The sequence below is a fragment of the Oncorhynchus kisutch genome, linkage group LG2, assembly GCF_002021735.2.
Source record: "Oncorhynchus kisutch isolate 150728-3 linkage group LG2, Okis_V2, whole genome shotgun sequence".
Lineage (NCBI taxonomy): Eukaryota > Metazoa > Chordata > Actinopteri > Salmoniformes > Salmonidae > Oncorhynchus > Oncorhynchus kisutch.
Window position 1 is genome coordinate 395,306 of NC_034175.2, and position 25,054 is coordinate 420,359.

General features: G+C 46.5%; 1 protein-coding gene across 2 annotated transcripts in view; it reads right to left on the minus strand.

Annotated features, from left to right (window-relative positions):
- Positions 1 to 2,588: 2,588 nt before the first annotated feature.
- The window catches only part of cpne4a (copine IVa), a 95,633-nt gene continuing 73,167 nt past the window's right edge, over positions 2,589 to 25,054 (minus strand). For both annotated transcript variants that reach the window (XM_031836333.1, XM_031836342.1), the window contains 6 exons: positions 16,970 to 17,103; positions 16,596 to 16,650; positions 16,045 to 16,096; positions 4,565 to 4,698; positions 4,119 to 4,355; positions 2,589 to 3,374 (listed from right to left, as the gene is read on the minus strand). In XM_031836333.1, the coding sequence (XP_031692193.1) occupies positions 3,243 to 3,374; positions 4,119 to 4,355; positions 4,565 to 4,698; positions 16,045 to 16,096; positions 16,596 to 16,650; positions 16,970 to 17,103 (744 nt within the window). In that variant the 3' untranslated portion in view covers positions 2,589 to 3,242. The remainder of the gene's footprint in view (positions 3,375 to 4,118; positions 4,356 to 4,564; positions 4,699 to 16,044; positions 16,097 to 16,595; positions 16,651 to 16,969; positions 17,104 to 25,054) is intronic.

Consider the following 25,054-nt stretch of genomic DNA (forward strand, 5'->3'; position numbering starts at 1 on the left):
CAGTTCTACCCACAAGTTTCTATTGGATTGAGGTCAGGACTTTGTGATGACCACTCCAATACCTTGACTTTGTTGTCCTTAAGCCATCTTGCCACAACTTTGGAAGTATGCTTGGGGTCATTGTCCATTTGGAAGACCCATTTGCGACCAATCTTTAACTGATGTCTTGAGATGTTGCTTCAATATATCTACATAATTTTCCTCCCTCATGATGCCATCTATTTTGTGAAGTGCACCAGTCCCTCCTGCAGCAAAGCACCCCCACAACATGATACTGCCACCCCCGTGCTTCACGGTTGGGATGGTGTTCTTCGGCTTGCAAGCCGCCCATTTTTCCTCCAAACATAACAATAGTCATTATGGCCAAAAAGTACGATATTTGTCCCCATGTGCTGTTGCAAACCGTAGTCTGGCTTTTTTATGGCGGTTTTGGAGCAGTGGCTTTTTCCTTGCTGAGCGGCCTTTCAGGTTATGTAGATATAGGACTAATTTTACTGTGGATATAGATACTTTGTACCTGTTTCCTCCAGCATCTTCACAAGGTCATTTGCTGTTGTTCTGGGATTGATTTGCACTTTTCGCACCAAGGTACGTTCATCTCTAGGAGACAGAACGCGTCTCCTTCCTGTATGACAGCTGCGTGGTCCCGTGGTGTTTATACCTGCGTACTATTGTTTATACAGATGAACGTGGTACATTCAGGCATTTGGAAATTGTTACCAAGGATGAACCAGACTTGTGGAGGTCTACAATTTTTTATCTGAGGTCTTGGCTGATTTCTTTGGATTTTCCCATGAAGTCAATCAAAGAGGTACTAAGTTTAAAGGTAGGCCTTGAAATACATCCACAGGTACAAATGACTCAAATGATGTAAATTAGCCAATCAGAAGCTTCTAAAGCCATGACATCATTTTATGGAATTTTCCAATCTGTTTAAAGGCACAGTCAATTTAGTGTATGTAAACTTCTGACCCACTGGAATTGTAATACAGTGAATTGTAAGTTAAATAATCTGTCTGTAAACAATTGTTGTCAAAATTACTTGTATCATGCACACAGTAGATGTCCTAACCTACTTGCCAAAACTATAGTTTGTTTACAAGACATTTGTAGAGTGGTTGAAAACGAGTTTTAATGACTCCAATCTAAGTGTATGTAAACTTCCAACTTCAACTGTATGTTAATGTCACTATTGAGAGTGAAGGCACTTACAACTGAATGCAATGTGTTTTATTAGCCACATGGTTTGGTTGTTTTTGGAGTCTGATCCTTCTGGCTGTCTCCATGGTGCTGCCTGTCCAACTCGTCAGATAGTTCATGTTGAACCAGGACAGAATTAATTGACTGCCGGCTGCTCTGGATATGAAAGGGCCCTTGCCTGCCCTTTCTATAGTATTCATCACGCATCTCAGAAATCTCTGTCCCTCTCATTGCTATCAATCCCTCCATCCCTCTCTTCTCCCCATCTCCCTCCCTCTCTCCCCATCTCCCTCCCTCTATTCTCCCTATCTCCCTCCCTCTCTCTCCCCATCTCCCTCCCTCAGTCCTCCCCACCTCCCTCCCTCCTCTCCATCCCTCCCTTCTCCCTTCCTCTCTCTCCCCATCTCTCTCCCTCTCTCTCCCCATCTCCCTCCCTTCTCCCAATCTCCCTCCCTCTCATCTCCCTCCCTCTCTTCTCCCCATCTCCCTCCCTCAGTCCTCCCCATCTCCCTCCCTCTCTCCTCCACAATCTCCCTCCCCATCTCCCTACCTCCTCCCTTCTCCCCATCTCTCTCCCTTTCTCTCCCCATCTCCCTCCCACTCTCTCCTCATCTCCCTCCCTCTCTCTCCCCATCTCGCTCCCTTCTCCCCATCTCCTCCCTCTCTCCTCCACAATCTCCCTCCCTCTCTCTCCCCATCTCCCTCCCTCCCTTCTCCCTCCCACTCTCTCCCTATCTCCCTCCCACTCTCTCCTCATCTCCCTCCCTCAGTCCTCCCCATCTCCCTCCCTCTCTCCTCCACAATCTCCTTCCTGCCCTTCTTCCCATCTCCCTCCCTCTCTCCCCATCTCTCTCTCTCCCTTCTCCCCATCTCCTTCTCTCCCTTCTCCCCATCTCCCTCCCCCTCTCTCCCCATCTCCCTCCCACCCTCTCTTCATCTCCCTCCATCTCCCTCACTCTCTTCTCCCCATCTCCCCATCTCCCTCCTCCCCATCTCTCTCCCTCCTCCCCATCTCTCTCCCTCCTCCCCAGACACCTCAAAGGGAGAGTCGTGACTTACTCCAATCCTAGGAGGAATTGTCACCGTCCTCACATGGCTGCACATGGACAGACTTGTTCTGTTCAACTTCAATCAGAACATTCCCATCATTTTTATGGAGGTTTTTAAATCAATAGAATACATCGGAAATGCTAAGAAAGTGACCACAATTCCCAATTCCTTTGAGTAGTTTGACATGCACACCAAAATATTGAAATTCTGCCAATTCAGTTCTCTGCATTTTCTACAGATTTTTCATAGAATGATTCAAATTGATATGACCACAATTCCAATTATGTTTTTGACTTGAAACCCAATAGTTTTTTTTAACATAGTACAAGTCACAAGCATATTGATAAAGCTTTTATTATTATAAGTAATTCATAATTTCACAGAATACTGCATTGCAACATGACAACGGCAAATTATGTGCCCATAATATTCTCCAGTGAACTTCCAGAATACTCCATTTGTGCTGTCAACATGCTTCATAGTAGAATGTCCTTTATCCCTACAATACTGTCAACTCTATTGTTCACTAAGAAAACAACATGAACCATGAGAAAACAGTGTCTGCTTTATTACCAGCATGCAAAACAACAGTTCATGCATCTGCCTTATCTGCAATATGGACTACTGAGGACGCAGACGTTTCTAAACGCAGGTAGCTAGTTCATTCACTGTGGTCCAAAATGTTTTACAATGTATGAATATCAAGAAATTGAGCAAAATCTCAACAGACTCTTATAAAAAAAGGAACGGGGTGTTCTATACATTCCTTCATCGATAGTTGTTCATCTGTAGGGATGACAGTTTGGTTGTTCGTTTGTGTGTGTCCCCACCATACCAATGCTTTGAATGATACAGTTGCTTTACAGATGCAAGCCTCGGAGGCCACGCATGCACAATGAAAAGAACAAACAAACGAAGAGCAAAACAGTCAACTTTTCAGTTAGTCAGCGTAAGGTGCTTTCTGTTATATCCAGTGCATTGGGCCCCTCCTCTCAGGGGGCGAATGTCCTGGAAGACTCGAACTCACTGGGCACTTTGGGCTTGATGCCCTTGTTGTTGTAGTAGTCAACCACCTGGTTGGGCACTTCTGCTAGGACAGTCTTCGCCAGCTCTGCAGGTGAGCCCTGGAGAAGGACAGAGAGAAACCTGTCACTTCCTGTAACACTCAGGTAACCTCCCAATTCCCCAGGTAACCCTCCCAGTTCCTCAGGTAACCCTCCTAGTTCCTCAGGTAACCCTCCCAGTTCCTCAGGTAACCCTCCTAGTTCCTCAGGTAACCCTCCTAGTTCCTCAGGTAACCCTTCCAGTTCCTCAGGTAACCCTCCCAGTTCCTGAGGTAACCCTCCTAGTTCCTCAGGTAACCCTCACAGTTCCTCAGGTAACCCTCACAGTTCCTCAGGTAACCCTCCCAGTTCCTCAGGTAACCCTCCTAGTTCCTTGGGTAACCTCCTAGTTCCTCAGGTAACCCTCCCAGTTCCTCAGGTAACCCTCCCAGTTCCTCAGATAACCCTCCCAGTTCCTCAGGTAACCCTCCCAGTTCCTCAGGTAACCCTCCTAGTTCCTCAGGTAACCATCCCAGTTCCTCAGGTAACCCTCCCAATTCCTCAGGTAACCCTCCTAGTTCCTCAGGTAACCCTCCTAGTTCCTCAGGTAACCCTCCCAGTTCCTCAGGTAACCCTCCTAGTTCCTTGGGTAACCTCCTAGTTCCTGAGGTAACCCTCCCAGTTCCTCAGGTAACCCTCACATTTCCTCAGGTAACCCTCCTAGTTCCTCAGGTAACCCTCCCAGTTCTTCGGGTAACCCTCCCAGTTCCTCGGGTAACTCTCCCAGTTCCTCAGTTAACCCTCCTAGTTCCAGTAAAGACTCACATGTTTGAAGTTGCGGAAGGGGACGAACTGGACGATGTCTCGTAGGCAGGGCTCCCCCTTGGGCGAGCGAAGGATTCCATCATCTCCATCCAGCATCTGCATGTCACTGAAGTCAGCACTTCCCACGCCTACAATAATGATGGACATGGGCAAGTGGGAGGCTTGGACGATGGCCTCGCGGGTGTCTGCCATGTCTGTGATCACTCCGTCCGTTAGGATGAGCAGAATGAAGTACTGCTGCAGAGATAAAGGAAGGCAATGACTGGGGAGAAACGTGAGAGAGTAATGTCTGTGGGGTGTGTTGGAAATACATGTTGAGCATAACTCTAAAACGTTGCGGAAGTCTCCCATTGACATCAATACATGATTTAAGCTCAATCTAGGTTCAAGCTATGCTCCCAATCGATTGGTTCCAAGGAGAGGAGGACAACTGACAGCTAGCTTACCATGGCCTCCTTGGTGTGCATTTCTTGTGAAGCGGAGCTGGCTACTTTCTGGATGATGGGGGCGATGTTGGTGGGGCCGTAGAGCTGAAGCTTAGGAAGGCATGTCTGATAGGCCTCCACCACCCCTTGGATACCTGCACACCCATAGACATATGTTGGAAAAACACAGAATAACACACACACAGTAACACTCACAGTCATGAACTTCTGGAGAACTCTGGGTATTTGGGGACACACGACCAACAGCAATGCACACAGGTGTGAAGGTATCTTTGTGGAGTAATTGAGACCCATGATATACCAGGATATTTTTCACTTTGAGGGAAGCAGTCACTCTGTGAATAGTTAGTTACCTTCACAGCTGCATTGACTTGTATTTATCTCTTCTCACCACCACATGGATCAGCACATGAGTGGCCTCCCATTCGGCTGAGCAGCAGAAGTAATGCTATTTACTGATTGAGTGGGCATTTGAGGTCACACACACATCTGTGGAGAACTTCACTTAATTAACAACCCCTCCATCACAACCTCACTGGTCTCTCACACACACACACACACACACACACACACACACACACACACACACACACACACACACACACACACACACACACACACACACACACACACACACACACAGCTAGTGTAGACTAACAGTGAAATGCTTACGGGCCCTTTCCAAAAATGTAGAGAGGAACATTTTAACAAATTATTATAACAAGTGGGTAAGGATAACTTGGCGATATACACAGGGTAGCAGTACTGAATCGATGTCCAGGGGTACGAGGTAATGGAGTTCGATATGTAGATATAGGTAGGAGTAAAGTGACTAGGCAACAGGGTAGATAATAAACAGTAGCAGCAGTGTCTGTAATGAGTCAAAAGAGTTAGTGCAAAAAGGGTCAATGCAGATAGTCCGGGTAGCTATTTGGTTAACTATTTAGCAGTCTTATGGCTTGAGGGTAAAAGCTGTGTGCCGGGTCCTGTTAGTTCCAGACTTCAGTACCGCTTTCAGTGCAGAAGCAGGGAGAACAGTATATAACTTTGGTGGCTGGAGTCTTCCTCTGACACCACCTGGTATAGAGGTCCTGAGTAGCAGGGAGCTCAGCACCAGTGATGTACTGGGCCGTACACACTATCCTATGAAGCGCCTTGCGGTCGGATACCAAGTGGCGATGCAGCCAGTCAAGATGCTCTCAATGGTGCAGCTGTAGAAGGGGAAGAGTTGTGCCTTATTCATGACTTTGTTGGTGTGTGTGGGCTATGCAAATTCCTTAGTGATGTGGACACCGAGGAGCTTAAAGCTCTTCACCCGCTCCACTACAGCCCTATCGATGTAGATGGGGATGTGCTCTGCCCTCTGTCTCCTTTCGTCCACAATTGGCTCCTTTGTCTTGCTGACATTGAGGGAGAGGTTGTTGTCCTGGCACCACACTGCCAGGTCACTGACCTCCTCCCTATAGGGTCTCTCATCGGGTCATGTTGTCAGCAAACATAATGATAGAGTCGTGAGTGGCCAGGCAGTTGTGGCTGAACAGGGAGTACAGGAGGAGACTAAGCACACACTCCTGAGTGGGCCCTTGTCGAGGGTTAGAGTGGCGGTTGTGTTATTGCCTACCCTCACCACCTGGGGGCGGCCTGTCAGGAAGTCCAGGATTCAGTTTCAGACGGTAGTGTTCAGTCCAAGGGTCCTGAGCTTAGTGATGAGATTTGTGGGCAAATCTGAAGAACTGTGTTCTCACATGGGAGAGGGCAGTGTGGAATGCAATAGAGGTTACGTCATCTGTGGATCTGTTGGGGTGGTATGCAAATTTAATTGGAGTGGGTATGTGAATTGGAGTGGGTCCACACACAGAGAGAGAGAGAGATTTCATTTCATCAGTGAGAGGCTCTCCTGAGGGGATGAGAGTGTGAGTGTGTGGAGAGGTGTAGAGCAGCAACATTAAGACATCTGGAGGTCTCATTACTGACCACTATACTGCAGACATCTGGAGATCTGATCACTGACCACTACACTGCAGACATCTGGAGGTCTGATTACTGACCACTATACTGCAGACATCTGGAGATCTGATCACTGACCACTATACTGCAGACATCTGGAGGTCTCATTACTGACCACTATACTGCAGACAACTGGAGGTCTGATCACTGACCACTATACTGCAGACATCTGGAGATCTGACCACTATACTGCAGACATCTGGAGGTCTGATTACTGACCACTATACTGCACACATCTGGAGGTCTGATTACTGACCACTATACTGCAGACATCTGGAGGTCTGATCACTGACCACTATACTGCAATGTGGATGTGGACAACTGCTTGTCGAACATCTCATTGTCATGCTGAAACAGGAAAGGGCCTTCCCCAAACTATTGCCACAAAGTTGGAAGCACATAATCGTCTAGATTGTTATTGTATGCTATAGCGTTAAGATTTCCCATCACTGGAGCTAAGGGGCCTAGCCCGAACCGTGAAAAACAGACAGAACTTTTATTCCTCCTTCTCCAAACTTTACATTGGCATTAGACATGGTTATCCTAGGTCTGTGTGCGGCTGCTTAGCCATGGAAACCCATTTCATGAAGCTCCCGACGAACAATTGTGCTGATGTTACTTCCAGAGGCAGTTTGGAACTCGGTAGTGAGTGTTGCAACCGAGGACAGATGATTTAAACATGATACGTTCTTCCAGTTCTGTGAGCTTGTGGCATACCACGTCGCGGCTGAGCCATTGTTGCTCCTAGAGGTTTCCACTTCACAATAACAGCACATACAGTTGACCGGAGCAGTGCCAGCAGGGCAGAAATTTGATGAACTGACTTTTTGGAAAGGTGGCATCCTATGACGATGTCATATTGAAAGTCACGGAGCTCTTCAGTAAGGACATTCTACTGCCAATGTTTTTGTATGACTGTGTGCTTGATTTTATACACCTGTCAGGAACAGGTGTGGCTGAAATAGCCGAATCCACTCATTTGAAGGGGTGTCCACATACTTTTGTATATATAGTGTATCTTACTTACACAAGCACAAACACCGGCACGTACACACACAGGCAGTCTCAGCTTGCCACTCCCTCTACCCACAGTAATGCAAACGTTCACCTTCAAACAGATATCAATATCAATAATTGGTACAGGCACAAAGGAAGACAGTTTTTGACTGAGCGTGTGTGTGTGCGCGCATTGGTGTGTGTCCACATCTAACAGCATCTGTACGACAGTCAGTTTTCATGCATGAAAAACAGCAAGCTATGCCCTCTGCCTTGGGAGGTGGGTTGGAAGCTTGCCTGACAGAGGAGTACTGAGACTGATCTATTCTTGGCAAGAATCTCTGGACTGGATCAGAACCTGTCTGGCTCCTCTCCATCCATCCAGGGCAGTTGCCAATCAAAAAAAGCAAGATAATAGAGTGACATGAATACAAGGTAGAAAGTGGAGGATGAGCTGAAAAGCTGAAAAAGTGTTAGGGCTGTGTGCAGGTAAGCTGGATCGATCAAATGAGATCAATTGAATTAAACTTGGCAACTTTGTAACATATTTAACTGTTTCTATGAGAATGAAGCCTCACTTTTCAAGGAGAATCATATTCACTTGATAATGATGCACTTGAAGTCAGAAGTTGACATACACTTAGGTTGGAGTCCTTAAAACTCGTTCTTCAACCACTCCACACATTTCTTGTTAACAAACTATAGTTTTGGCAAGTCGGTTAGGACATCTACTTTGTGCAAGACACAAGTAATTTTTCCAACAATTGTTTACAGATAGATTATTTCACTTATAATTAACCGTATCACAATTCCAGTGGGTCAGAAGTTAACATTCACTAAATTGACTGTGCCTTTAAACTGCTTGGGAAATTCCCTAAATTGATGTCATGGAGAAGCTTCTGAAAGGCTAATTGACATCATTTGAGTCAATTGGAGGTGCACCTGTGGATGTATAGTACGCAAGTATAAACAACAATCCTAGAGATGAACATACTTTTGTGTGAAAAGTGCAAATCAATCCCAGAACAACAGCAAAGGACCTTGTGAAGATGCTGGAGGAAACAGGTACAAAAGTACATATATCCACAGTAAAACGAGTCCTTGTATTGACGTAACCTGAAAGGCCGCTCAGCAAGGAAGAAGCCACTGCTCCAAAACCGCCATAAAAAAGCCAGATTACGGTTTGCAACTGCACATGGGGACAAAGATCATACTTTTTGGAGAAATGTCCTCTGGTCTGATGAAACAAAAATAGAACTGTTTGGCCATAATGACCATTGTTATGTTTGGAGGAAAAAAGGGGAAGGCTTGCAAGCCGAAGAACACCATCCCGACCGTGAAGCCGGGAGGGCAGCATCATGTTGTGGGGGTGCTTTGCTGCAGGAGGGACTGGTGCACTTCACAAAATAGATGGCATCATGAGGCAGGAAAATGATGTGGATATATTGAAGCGACATCTCAAGATATCAGTCAGGAAGTTAAAGCTTGGTCGCAAATGGGTTGTCCAAATGGACTATGACACGAAGCATACATCCAAAATTGTGGCAAAATGGCTCAAGGACAACAAAGTCAAGGTATTGGAGTGGCCATCACAAAGCCCTGACCTCAATCCCATAGAAAAATAAAGTGGCCAAATAACTTCCTAAAATGAATCCTCTTTACAAGGGGTGTAGAGTCTGACTGGCATACACATGCAGTGTGTTAGTTTCACGTTTGGGGAAGATCATTTTCACAAAAGAAATGCACCTTTATAATGAAAGCATTACAAGCCAAATCACATTTGTGGCCACTTTTGATTATGGTGTTTTCCCACTAATGGAACATTCGTGCATATAGCCTATGTGTGCGCATTGCTGCGCTTATAATGTGAAGAAATAGCATAATAGTGTATCACATTTTAAGTTAAACGTTCTAATCTGTTGCGTCAGCCTCATTGCGTAAATGAGGGGGGATGCTAGTGGGTGTATTAAATTTGGGGTCTATCACATCCCACAACTGTTCCAGACTATGTTTGGAATATTTATTTCTCGCACAGAATAGGTCAACTTTTGTACTATGAGGGATAGTAGATTGACATAGGTTAGTTATTTTGCTGTTGGTTAGGCCTATTCATCTTGTAGGCTGAAAAGTAAATGTTGACAGTTCTTCTAATATCTTCAATATGCACCTTGGAATTGTATAAGGACGCACGCAGTTGTGTCCCCAAAGTGTCCGTCTTCACTTGTAGCCTGTGAGAAAGACCCGATCACGAGAGCCATGTGAGTGAGATGTGCTTTGGAGCAGCAGCACTCAGGGAGTAGGGAACAACAGCCACTGGCCGCAAAAGGAATGGAGTTTCTTTAGGGTGCATTAGGGCCACACAAAGGGGATGCCACCGGGAAGTTGAGGCATTATCAAGTGCTTGTCAAATTCTGAATGAGAGACTGATGAAGTGTGTAGAACCAAAAAATGTGATCATATTACACCAGTGCTAGCCTCCCTACACTGGCTTCCTGTCAAGGCAAGGGCTGATTTCAAGGTTTTACTGCTAACCTACAAAGCATTACACGGGCTTGCTCCTACCTATCTCTCTGATTTGGTCCTGCCGTACATACCTACACCTACGCTACGGTCAAAAGAAGCAGGCCTCCTAATTGTCCCTAGAATTTCTAAGCAAACAGCTGGAGGCAGGGCTTTCTCCTATAGAGCTCCATTTTTATGGAATGGTCTGCCTACCCATGTGAGAGACGCAGACTCTGCCTTTATTTAAAGACTCATCGGTCTTTATTAAAGACTCATCTCTTCAGTCGGTCATATGTGTGAGTGAGTGTAGTCTGGCCCAGGAGTGTGAAGGTGAACGGAAAGGCTCTGGAGCAACGAACCGCCCTTGCTGTCTCTGCCTGGCCGGTTCCCCTCTTTCCACTGGGATTCTCTGCCTCTAACCCTATTACAGGGGCTGAGTCACTGGCTTACTGGTGCTCTTTCATGCCGTCCCTAGAAGGGGTGCGTCACTTGAGTGGGTTGGGTCACTGATGTGATCTCCCTGTCTGGGTTGGCGCCCCCGCTTTGGTTGTGCCGTGGTGGAGATCTTTGCGGGCTATAGTCGGCCTTGTCTCAGGATGGTAAGTTGGTGGTTGAAGATATCCCTCTAGAGGTGTGGGGGCTGTGCTTTGGCAAAGTGGGTGGGGTTATATCCTTCCTTTTTGGCCCTGTCTGGGGGTATCATCAGATGAGGCCACAGTGTCTCGTGACGCCTCCTGTCTCAGCGTCCAGTATTTATGCTGCAGTAGTTTCGGGGGGCTGGGGTCAGTTTGTTATATCTGGAGTACTTCTCCTGTCTTATCCGGTGTCCTGTGTGAATTTAAGTATGCTCTCTCTAATTCTCTCTCTCTCTTTCTTTCTGCTGCTCCAGTTTCAACTGTTCTGCCTGCGGCTATGGAATCCTGACCTGTTCACCGGACGTGCTACCTGTCCCAGACCTATTATTTGACCATACTGGTCATTTATGAACATTTGAACATCTTGGTCATGTTGTGTTATAGTCTCCACCCGGCACAGCCAGAAGAGGACTGGCCACCCCTCATAGCCTGGTTCCTCTCTAGGTTTCTTCCTGGGTTTTGGCCTTTCTAGGGAGTTTTTCCTAGCCAACTTGCTTCAACACCTGCATTGCTTGCTGTTTGGGGTTTTAGGCTGGGTCTTTACAGCACTTTGAGATATCAGCTGATGTACGAAGGGCTATATAAATAAATGTGATTTGATTTGAACAGCCTGCACACAAAAAACAAAGCAGAGCTCATGCCTTTCAAGCTACTTTTTTGAAATCATCATTAGAGTCTCATCATGCAGCCTTACAATGTACTAAAAAGCAAAACATATAGCCCAACGTTTGTAGAACAACTAAAGTTACATTAATAACTCTAAATGAAGCATATAGGGGTACCTATTTCTATGTTAACCACTCAATACAGAATAGCCGCATGTGCGCACTTCCTCAAATCAATGGGAGGAAATATCCTTTCTATTTTATTCAGCTTTGTTCAATTGTATTCCTCATACTATACAATAATGCCATGGAATTCTAACCAGATCTTGTCTGCTAAATTAACTAGTGTAGCCCATAGCCGTATGACATAGCCAGATCAGGACCTAACATAAGGACAACTCAGAGTATGCTACTCTGTTGTTCTGAAATAGACTACATTTTATTCATATCATGTTTCTTTAGACCTGTCTAAAATACATAATGGATTCATCAGACTTTTTTAAATGTAGATGTTCCAAAGGTCTGCATCAGTAGCTTGTAGGCTGTGTGGAAGCCAAGAGATGTTAAATGTGTTTATGTTAATTAACGGTCAATTGGAACAATGCTTGACAATTACCGGCTGACGAAATGTTGTGACTGCCACAGCCCTAACCCAGACCATTATTCATTCGGACTGAGAACGGGTTTCCACTGCACCAAGTCCAATGGCAACGAGCTTTACACAACTCAGCCGACACTTGGCATGGCTGATAAGGGAATTTTTATCAATAATGACTAATTATGTATACATTTCAATCAGAATACTATTATGTTACTGTATATGTATGAATTTTCTTTCTTAATCCTAGTACTGAATATAATGTGTGTAAATATAATCAAGAATTAGAACAATGACTGTCTGTTCCTTGGTAGAAATGAATGAACTATATCTTCAGACTGGCTAGAATGCTTATCTACACAAGAAGACCTTGGCTCGGTCATAAATTATATTAAATTGGTAGGGAGACGATTTGGGAAGGCTTGAGATACTGCCTTTGTACCAGGGTGGGAGAAGAGACGGGTTGGTACTGGAACTAATGACGTCATTTTCAGTTTATAACCTGTGGTAAACTGTATCGTGTTCAGTACTCTCGTGAATAAAATCTGCTGTTTGACTTTAAGACTGGGCTCTGTCCATTACTATAAAATAAGGGTCTTACAAATCCTTATGAATTGACAGAGTGTTTAATTTTAATTGGGTGGTAAAACATAGAGCAATTTAATTCCTGCAACAATTGTGCATAGTGATATTAGGCTTGTGTGTGGCTGCTCAGCCATGGACGAAGAGTTCTTGTACTGATGTTGCTTCCAGAGGCAGTTTGGAACTCAGTAGTAGTGTTGCAACCGAGGACAGACTATTTTTATGTGCTAAGCGCTTCAGCACCCAGCGGTCTGTTCTGTAAGCTTGTGTAGCCTACCACTTCGAGGCTGAGATGTTGTTGCTCTTAGATGTTTCCACTTCACAATAACATCCCTTACTGGGGCTGCTGTAGCAGGGCAGAAATTTGAAGAACTGACTTGTTGGAAAGGTGGAATCCTATGACGGTGCCATGTTTAAAGTCACCTAGCTTTTCAGTAAGGCCATTCTACTGCCAATGTTTGTCTATGGAGATTGCATGGCTGTGTGCTAGATTTTTTTACACCTGTCAACAACGGGTGCGGCGGAAATAGCAGAATCCACTCATTTGAAAGGATGTCCACATACTATTGTATATATAGTGTACATTACAATCAAATAGCCGCAGTAGCCTACTACTTGGCCATTGTTAAAGCAGTCAGATAAAGCTGGTACAGCCTCACTGTTCACAGTAAAACAGTCAGATAAAGCTGGTACAGCCTCACTGTTCACAGTAAAACAGTCAGATAAAGCTGGTACAGCCTCACTGTTCACAGTAAAACAGTCAGATAAAGCTGGTACAGCCTCACTGTTCACAGTAAAACAGTCTAATAAAGCTGGTACAGCCTCAGTGCTCACAGTAAAACAGTCCGATAAAGCTGGTACAGCCTCACTGTTCACAGTAAAACAGTCTAATAAAGCTGGTACAGCCTCACTGTTCACAGTAAAACAGTCCGATAAAGCTGGTACAGCCTCACTGTTCACAGTAAAACAGTCAGATAAAGCTGGTACAGCCTCAGTGTTCACAGTAAAACAGTCAGATAAAGCTGGTACAGCCTCACTGTTCACAGTAAAACAGTCAGATAAAGCTGGTACAGCCTCTGTGTTCACAGTAAAACAGTCAGATAAAGCTGGTACAGCCTCAGTGTTCACAGTAAAACAGTCAGATAAAGCTGGTACAGCCTCAGTGTTCACAGTAAAACAAGCTGGTACAGCCTCAGTGTTCACAGTAAAACAGTCAGATAAAGCTGGTACAGCCTCACTGTTCACAGTAAAACAGTCAGATAAAGCTGGTACAGCCTCTGTGTTCACAGTAAAACAGTCAGATAAAGCTGGTACAGCCTCAGTGTTCACAGTAAAACAGTCTAATAAAGCTGGTACAGCCTCAGTGTTCACAGTAAAACAGTCAGATAAAGCGGGTACAGCCTCAGTGTTCACAGTAAAACAGTCAGATAAAGCTGGTACAGCCTCACTGTTCACAGTAAAACAGTCAGATAAAGCTGGTACAGCCTCACTGTTCACAGTAAAACAGTCTAATAAAGCTGGTACAGTCTCAGTGTTCACAGTAAAACAGTCTAATAAAGCTGGTACAGCCTCACTGTTCACAGTAAAACAGTCAGATAAAGCTGGTACAGCCTCTGTGTTCACAGTAAAACAGTCAGATAAAGCTGGTACAGCCTCAGTGTTCACAGTAAAACAAGCTGGTACAGCCTCAGTGTTCACAGTAAAACAGTCAGATAAAGCTGGTACAGCCTCACTGTTCACAGTAAAACAGTCAGATAAAGCTGGTACAGCCTCACTGTTCACAGTAAAACAGTCCGATAAAGCTGGTACAGCCTCACTGTTCACAGTAAAACAGTCTAATAAAGCTGGTACAGCCTCACTGTTCACAGTAAAACAGTCAGATAAAGCTGGTACAGCCTCACTGTTCACAGTAAAACAATCAAATAAAGCTGGTACAGCCTCAGTGTTCACAGTAAAACAGTCAGATAAAGCTGGTACAGCCTCACTGTTCACAGTAAAACAGTCAGATAAAGCTGGTACAGCCTCTGTGTTCACAGTAAAACAGTCAGATAAAGCTGGTACAGCCTCACTGTTCACAGTAAAACAGTCTAATAAAGCTGGTACAGCCTCAGTGTTCACAGTAAAACAGTCAGATAAAGCTGGTACAGCCTCACTGTTCACAGTAAAACAGTCAGATAAAGCTGGTACAGCCTCAGAGTTCACAGTAAACGCTGCGGTTGCTGGCTCACCTCTCTAACCGTTACCCACCCCGGTGTCTGTGCGGTAGTTCTAACCCTCGGGGCTCATTATCTGACTACAGCACAGACCTGGCCGCTCTCCTCCAGACATGATGTCCCTGTGGGGCAGTCAGGGTATTTAGCATTAAGAGTCCCCTTTAATGTGAAGAAAGGAAGGCTGGCTGCCACCAGGTTGATTGACGTACGTTGATCCCCTGTGGTGTGCGATGACAGCGGCTTCATCCAGGCCTGTCTGTGGGACTTTATGCAGGTCACCTTTGGCTGTTCAACATTTTCCTGAAGCCATTTCGATTCTGAACGACTGTAGACTCACTGTTAAAACGTTTTATTGATGCATCCCTACTAAGTGTTTGGGCCGGCATGAAGAGAGAACGTGATAAATGTGGTTTTATTATCTGGGTAATGTGTTATTAAAGATATGTGGTTTTATTATCTGGTTAATGTGTTATTAAAGATATGTGGTTTTATTATCTGGGTAATGTGTTATTAAAGATATGTGGTTTTATTATCTGGTTAATGTGTTATTAAAGATATGTGGTTTTATTATCTGGGTAATGTGTTATTAAAGATATGTGGTTTTATTATCTGGTTAATGTGTTATTAAAGATATGTGGTTTTATTATCTGGGTAATGTGTTATTAAAGATATGTGGTTTTATTATCTGGTTAATGTGTTATTAAAGATATGTGGTTTTATTATCTGGGTAATATGTTATTAAAGATATGTGGTTTTATTATCTGGTTAATGTGTTATTAAAGATATGTGGTTTTATTATCTGGGTAATATGTTATTAAAGATATGTGGTTTTATTATCTGGTTAATGTGTTATTAAAGATATGTGGTTTTATTATCTGGGTAATATGTTATTAAAGATATGTGGTTTTATTATCTGGTTAATGTGTTATTAAAGATATGTGGTTTTATTATCTGGTTAATGTGTTATTAAAGATATGTGGTTTTATTATCTGGTTAATGTGTTATTAAAGATATGTGGTTTTATTATCTGGTTAATGTGTTATTAAAGATATGTGGTTTTATTATCTGGGTAATATGTTATTAAAGATATGTGGTTTTATTATCTGGTTAATGTGTTATTAAAGATATGTGGTTTTATTATCTGGTTAATATGTTATTAAGGTAAATTTATGCTTTTAATATTTAATAGTTATTCAGTGCAAGGGGAAATTGACCCCAATTTTGCCAATTTAAGGTAACAACCCACCCCAGAGCTGGTGATGAGCATTTGAAATAAAGCATTTTGACTGTCTGATTTCAAAGGCAGGGTGAACCTCTAATCTGTTTGAGGCGAAGCACCTACCTGCACATTCTGGGTTTTCCTCATTAAAATTCACTGCAAAATCGTGAGAAACCTGGAGGAAGATGAAAAATATGGACTATTGATCATCATGGAACAGTGAGACAAAGGAACACATACACACACACACACACACACACGCACACGCACACGCACACGCACACACACACGCACACACACGCACGTTAACACAGAGTTGGCCAGAAGCAATTTAATCACAGAATCAAATGTAAAAGTCGACTGATGCATTTATGTGGGTTGGATAATGAGCATAATTGCCTCTGGACCAGAGGCAGCATCATGTGTCAGCCAGGGGTAGCACCAGTCACCCAGGCAGAATGGCCAGTATTTCCTGCTGGGCAGTTCAGTGACTCAAGAGAGTCAATCAAGCAGTAGAGAACCCTGGGTTGGACCGGCCCATTCTGTGTGACAGAACAGTGCAGAGCAGAGGCCAACGGGTCTCACCTCATCTCATCTTGTCACAGGAGTGATTACGACACCCTGCTGAGGCTGAGCCATAGCCCAACTCTATGAAAAATATGGTTGGAAATTACCTTGAAGTCGGGCGGAATCTGAGCGCCGAAGCCAAACGCTGGGAACATTTTGTCACTGGATTGAAATGCATGCAGGGATAGAAAACAAAAGAGTGATTAGAATTTGAGCGATGGCACACTGGATTCTGAGCCAGGGATTGTTATCTGAAACACATGCCCATAAACAAGTCCATTCTGCTGGTGACCCAGGACTACCATGGGCTCTGAATGACTTCTCATTTACATAACCTCTGAGTCACTGGACAACTAGAGGAAACTTTCACACACAAACTTTGAAAAGTTATTTTTTCAGGAGAGGAGGAATCAACATTGAAGTCACGAGCAACAGTCATTGCACAACATTTGATATAATAGCTGTTAACGATTGGCCTCACCTGTCATAATCCTGGCAGATCTCCCCTACAGCGACCAGAGCTTTGAGGTACTCGTTAGGCTGGTATGGGTGGATGTAGTGTAGGGAGCAGCTGTTGTGAGGATCCCCGTTCGAGGCGGTGAAATCAATAGCTACCTGGGAAGACAAGTGGCAATCAAAGGGGAGTTTGACTCCAATTACTTCAAATGTATGCACCTTCCCTTTACACCTCTCACTCTGACACATACACCATCGCACCTTCCCTTTACACCTCTCACTCTGACACATACACCATCCCACCTTCCCTGTACACCTCTCACTCTGACACATACACCATCGCACCTTCCCTTTACACCTCTCACTCTGACACATACACCATCCCACCCTCCCTTTACACCTCTCACTCTGACACATACACCATCCCACCTTCCCTTTATACCTCTCACTCTGAGACATACACCAATCCCACCTTCCCTTTACACCTCTCACTCTGACACATACACCATCGCACCTTCCCTTTACACCTCCCACTCTGACACATACACCATCCCACCTTCCCTTTACACCTCTCACTCTGACACATACACCATCCCACCTTCCCTTTACACCTCTCACTCTGACACATACACCATCCCACCTTCCCTTTACACCTCTCACTCTGACACATACACCATCCCACCTTCCCTTTACACCTCTCACTCTGACACATACACCATCCCACCTTCCCTTTATACCTCTCACTCTGACACATACACCATCCCACCTTCCCTTTACACCTCTCACTCTGACACATACACCATCCCACCTTCCCTTTACACCTCTCACTCTGACACATACACCATCCCACCTTCCCTTTACACCTCTCACTCTGACACATACACCATCCCACCTTCCCTTTACACCTCTCACTCTGACACATACAGAATCGCACCTTCCCTTTACACCTCTCACTCTGACACATACACCATCCCACCTTCCCTTTACACCTCTCACTCTGACACATACACCATCGCACCTTCCCTTTACACCTCTTACTCTGACACATACACCATCGCACTTTCCCTTTACGCCTCTCCCTCACTCTGACACATACACCATCCCACCTTCCCTTTACACCTCTCCCTCACTCTGACACATACACCATCCCATCTTCCCTTTACACCTCTCACTCTGACACATACACCATCCCACCTTCCCTTTACCGCTCTCCCTCACTCTGACACATACACCATCCCACCTTCCCTTTACACCTCCCACTCTGACACATACACCATCCCACCTTCCCTTTACACCTCTCACTCTGACACATACACCATCCCACCTTCCCTTTACACCTCTCACTCTGACACATACACCATCCCACCTTCCCTTTATACCTCTCACTCTGACACATACACCATCCCACCTTCCCTTTACACCTCTCACTCTGACACATACACCATCCCACCTTCCCTTTACACCTCTCACTCTGACACATACACCATCCCACCTTCCCTTTACACCTCTCACTCTGACACATACACCATCCCACCTTCCCTTTACACCTCTCACTCTGACACATACAGAATCGCACCTTCCCTTTACACCTCTCACTCTGACACATACACCATCCCACCTTCCCTTTACACCTCTCACTCTGACACATACACCATCGCACCTTCCCTTTACACCTCTCACTCTGACACATACACCATCGCACTTTCCCTTTACGCCTCTCCCTCACTCTGACACATACACCATCCCACCTTCCCTTTACACCTCTCCCTCACTCTGACACATACACCATCCCATCTTCCCTTTACACCTCTCACTCTGACACATACACCATCCCACCTTCCCTTTACCGCTCTCCCTCACTCTGACACATACACCATCCCACCTTCCCTTTACACCTCCCACTCTGACACATACACCATCCCAACTTCCATTTACACCTCTCCCTCACTCTGACATATACACCATCCCACCTTCCCTTTACACCTCTCCCTCACTCTGACACATACACCATCCCACCTTTCCCTTACACCTCTCCCTCACTCTGACATATACACCATCCCACCTTCCCTTTACACCTCTCCCTCACTCTGACACATACACCACCCCACCTTCCCTTTACACCTCTCCCTCCTCTCCCTCACTCTGACACATACACCATCCCACCTTCCCTTTACACCTCTCACTCTGACACATACACCATCGCACCTTCCCTTTACACCTCTCACTCTGACACATACACCATCCCACCTTCCCTTTACACCTCTCACTCACTCTGACATATACACCATCCCACCTTCCCTTTACACCTCTCCCTCACTCTGACACATACACTATCCCACCTTTCCCTTACACCTCTCCCTCACTCTGACATATACACCATCCCACCTTCCCTTTACACCTCTCCCTCACTCTGACACATACACCACCCCACCTTCCCTTTACACCTCTCCCTCACTCTGACACATACACCATCCCACCTTCCCTTTACACCTCTCCCTCACTCTGACACACACACCATCCCACCTTCCCTTTACACCTCTCACTCTGACACATACACCATCACACCTTCCCTTTACACCTCTCACTCTGACACATACACCATCCCACCTTCCCTTTACACCTCTCACTCTGACACATACACCATCGCACCTTCCCTTTACACCTCTCACTCTGACACATACACCATCCGCCCTTCCCTTTACACCTCTCACTCTGACACATACACCATCCCACCTTCCCTTTACACCTCTCACTCTGACACACACACCATCCCAACTTCCCTTTACACCTCTCACTCTGACACATACACCATCCCACCTTCCCTTTACACCTCTCCCTCACTCTGACACATACACCACCCCACCTACCCTTTACACCTCTCCCTCACTCTGACATATACACCTTCCCACCTTCCCTTTACACCTCTCCCTCACTCTGACACATACACCATCCCACCTTCCCTTTACACCTCTCCCTCACTCTGACACACACACCATCCCACCTTCCCTTTACACCTCTCCCTCACTCTGACACATACCATCCCAACTTCCCTTTACACCTCTCCCTCTCCCTCACTCTGACACATACACCATCCCACCTTCCCTTTACACCTCTCCCTCACTCTGACACATACACCATCCCAACTTCCCTTTACACCTCTCCCTCACTCTGACATATACACCATCCCACCTTCCCTTTACACCTCTCCCTCACTCTGAAACACACACCATCCCACCTTCCCTTTACACCTCTCCCTCACTCTGACATATACACCATCCCACCTTCCCTTTACACCTCTCCCTCACTCTGACATATACACCATCCCACCTTCCCTTTACACCTCTCCCTCACTCTGACACATACACCATCCCACCTTCCCCTTACACCTCTCCCTCACTCTGACATATACACCATCCCACCTTCCCTTTACACCTCTCCCTTACTCTGACACATACACCACCCCACCTACCCTTTACACCTCTCCCTCACTCTGACATATACACCATCCCACCTTCCCTTTACACCTCTCCCTCACTCTGACACATACACCATCCCACCTTCCCTTTACACCTCTCCCTCACTCTGACACACACACCATCCCACCTTCCCTTTACACCTCTCCCTCACTCTGACACATACACCATCTTACCTTCCCTTTACACCTCTCCCTCTCCCTCACTCTGACACATACACCATCCCACCTTCCCTTTACACCTCTCCCTCACTCTGACATATACACCATCCCACCTTCCCTTTACACCTCTCCCTCACTCTGACACATACACCATCCCACCTTCCCTTTACACCTCTCCCTCACTCTGACACATACACCACCCCACCTTCCCTTTACACCTCTCCCTCCTCTCCCTCACTCTGACACATACACCATCCCACCTTCCCTTTACACCTCTCCCTCACTCTGACACACACACCATCCCACCTTCCCTTTACACCTCTCACTCTGACACATACACCATCGCACCTTCCCTTTACACCTCTCACTCTGACACATACACCATCCCACCTTCCCTTTACACCTCTCACTCACTCTGACACATACACCACCCCACCTACCCTTTACACCTCTCCCTCACTCTGACATATACACCTTCCCACCTTCCCTTTACACCTCTCCCTCACTCTGACACATACACCATCCCACCTTCCCTTTACACCTCTCCCTCACTCTGACACACACACCATCCCACCTTCCCTTTACACCTCTCCCTCACTCTGACACATACCATCCCAACTTCCCTTTACACCTCTCCCTCTCCCTCACTCTGACACATACACCATCCCACCTTCCCTTTACACCTCTCCCTCACTCTGACACATACACCATCCCAACTTCCCTTTACACCTCTCCCTCACTCTGACATATACACCATCCCACCTTCCCTTTACACCTCTCCCTCACTCTGAAACACACACCATCCCACCTTCCCTTTACACCTCTCCCTCACTCTGACATATACACCATCCCACCTTCCCTTTACACCTCTCCCTCACTCTGACATATACACCATCCCACCTTCCCTTTACACCTCTCCCTCACTCTGACACATACACCATCCCACCTTCCCCTTACACCTCTCCCTCACTCTGACATATACACCATCCCACCTTCCCTTTACACCTCTCCCTTACTCTGACACATACACCACCCCACCTACCCTTTACACCTCTCCCTCACTCTGACATATACACCATCCCACCTTCCCTTTACACCTCTCCCTCACTCTGACACATACACCATCCCACCTTCCCTTTACACCTCTCCCTCACTCTGACACACACACCATCCCACCTTCCCTTTACACCTCTCCCTCACTCTGACACATACACCATCTTACCTTCCCTTTACACCTCTCCCTCTCCCTCACTCTGACACATACACCATCCCACCTTCCCTTTACACCTCTCCCTCACTCTGACATATACACCATCCCACCTTCCCTTTACACCTCTCCCTCACTCTGACACATACACCATCCCACCTTCCCTTTACACCTCTCCCTCACTCTGACACATACACCACCCCACCTTCCCTTTACACCTCTCCCTCCTCTCCCTCACTCTGACACATACACCATCCCACCTTCCCTTTACACCTCTCCCTCACTCTGACACACACACCATCCCACCTTCCCTTTACACCTCTCACTCTGACACATACACCATCGCACCTTCCCTTTACACCTCTCACTCTGACACATACACCATCCCACCTTCCCTTTACACCTCTCACTCACTCTGACATATACACCATCCCACCTTCCCTTTACACCTCTCACTCACTCTGACATATACACCATCCCACCTTCCCTTTACACCTCTCCCTCACTCTGACACATACACCATCCCACCTTTCCCTTACACCTCTCCCTCACTCTGACACACACACCATCCCACCTTCCCTTTACACCTCTCACTCTGACACATACACCATCGCAACTTCCCTTTACACCTCTCACTCTGACACATACACCATCCCACCTTCCCTTTACACCTCTCACTCTGACACATACACCATCCCCCCTTCCCTTTACACCTCTCACTCTGACACATACACCATCCCACCTTCCCTTTACATCTCTCACTCTGACACACACACCATCCCAACTTCCCTTTACACCTCTCACTCTGACACATACACCATCCCACCTTCCCTTTACACCTCTCCCTCACTCTGACATATACACCATCCCACCTTCCCTTTACACCTCTCCCTCACTCTGACACATACACCATCCCACCTTCCCTTTACACCTCTCCCTCACTCTGACACACACACCATCCCACCTTCTCTTTACACCTCTCCCTCATTCTGACACATACACCATCCCACCTTCCCTTTACACCTCTCCCTCTCCCTCACTCTGACACATACACCATCCCACCTTCCCTTTACACCTCTCCCTCACTCTGACACATACACCATCCCACCTTCCCTTTACACCTCTCCCTCACTCTGACACATACACCATCCCACCTTCCCTTTACACCTCTCCCTCACTCTGACACATACACCACCCCACCTACCCTTTACACCTCTCCCTCACTCTGACATATACACCTTCCCACCTTCCCTTTACACCTCTCCCTCACTCTGACACATACACCATCCCACCTTCCCTTTACACCTCTCCCTCACTCTGACACACACACCATCCCACCTTCCCTTTACACCTCTCCCTCACTCTGACACATACCATCCCAACTTCCCTTTACACCTCTCCCTCTCCCTCACTCTGACACATACACCATCCCACCTTCCCTTTACACCTCTCCCTCACTCTGACACATACACCATCCCAACTTCCCTTTACACCTCTCCCTCACTCTGACATATACACCATCCCACCTTCCCTTTACACCTCTCCCTCACTCTGAAACACACACCATCCCACCTTCCCTTTACACCTCTCCCTCACTCTGACATATACACCATCCCACCTTCCCTTTACACCTCTCCCTCACTCTGACATATACACCATCCCACCTTCCCTTTACACCTCTCCCTCACTCTGACACATACACCATCCCACCTTCCCCTTACACCTCTCCCTCACTCTGACATATACACCATCCCACCTTCCCTTTACACCTCTCCCTTACTCTGACACATACACCACCCCACCTACCCTTTACACCTCTCCCTCACTCTGACATATACACCATCCCACCTTCCCTTTACACCTCTCCCTCACTCTGACACATACACCATCCCACCTTCCCTTTACACCTCTCCCTCACTCTGACACACACACCATCCCACCTTCCCTTTACACCTCTCCCTCACTCTGACACATACACCATCTTACCTTCCCTTTACACCTCTCCCTCTCCCTCACTCTGACACATACACCATCCCACCTTCCCTTTACACCTCTCCCTCACTCTGACATATACACCATCCCACCTTCCCTTTACACCTCTCCCTCACTCTGACACATACACCATCCCACCTTCCCTTTACACCTCTCCCTCACTCTGACACATACACCACCCCACCTTCCCTTTACACCTCTCCCTCCTCTCCCTCACTCTGACACATACACCATCCCACCTTCCCTTTACACCTCTCCCTCACTCTGACACACACACCATCCCACCTTCCCTTTACACCTCTCACTCTGACACATACACCATCGCACCTTCCCTTTACACCTCTCACTCTGACACATACACCATCCCACCTTCCCTTTACACCTCTCACTCACTCTGACATATACACCATCCCACCTTCCCTTTACACCTCTCCCTCACTCTGACACATACACCATCCCACCTTTCCCTTACACCTCTCCCTCACTCTGACATATACACCATCCCACCTTCCCTTTACACCTCTCACTCTGACACATACACCATCGCACCTTCCCTTTACACCTCTCACTCTGACACATACACCATCCCACCTTCCCTTTACACCTCTCACTCTGACACATACACCATCCCCCCTTCCCTTTACACCTCTCACTCTGACACATACACCATCCCACCTTCCCTTTACATCTCTCACTCTGACACACACACCATCCCAACTTCCCTTTACACCTCTCACTCTGACACATACACCATCCCACCTTCCCTTTACACCTCTCCCTCACTCTGACACATACACCACCCCACCTACCCTTTACACCTCTCCCTCACTCTGACATATACACCATCCCACCTTCCCTTTACACCTCTCCCTCACTCTGACACATACACCATCCCACCTTCCCTTTACACCTCTCCCTCACTCTGACACACACACCATCCCACCTTCTCTTTACACCTCTCCCTCATTCTGACACATACACCATCCCACCTTCCCTTTACACCTCTCCCTCTCCCTCACTCTGACACATACACCATCCCACCTTCCCTTTACACCTCTCCCTCACTCTGACACATACACCATCCCACCTTCCCTTTACACCTCTCCCTCACTCTGACACATACACCATCCCACCTTCCCTTTACACCTCTCCCTCACTCTGACATATACACCATCCCACCTTCCCTTTACACCTCTCCCTCTCCCTCACTCTGACACATACACCATCCCACCTTCCCTTTACACCTCTCACTGACACATACACCATCCCACTTTTCC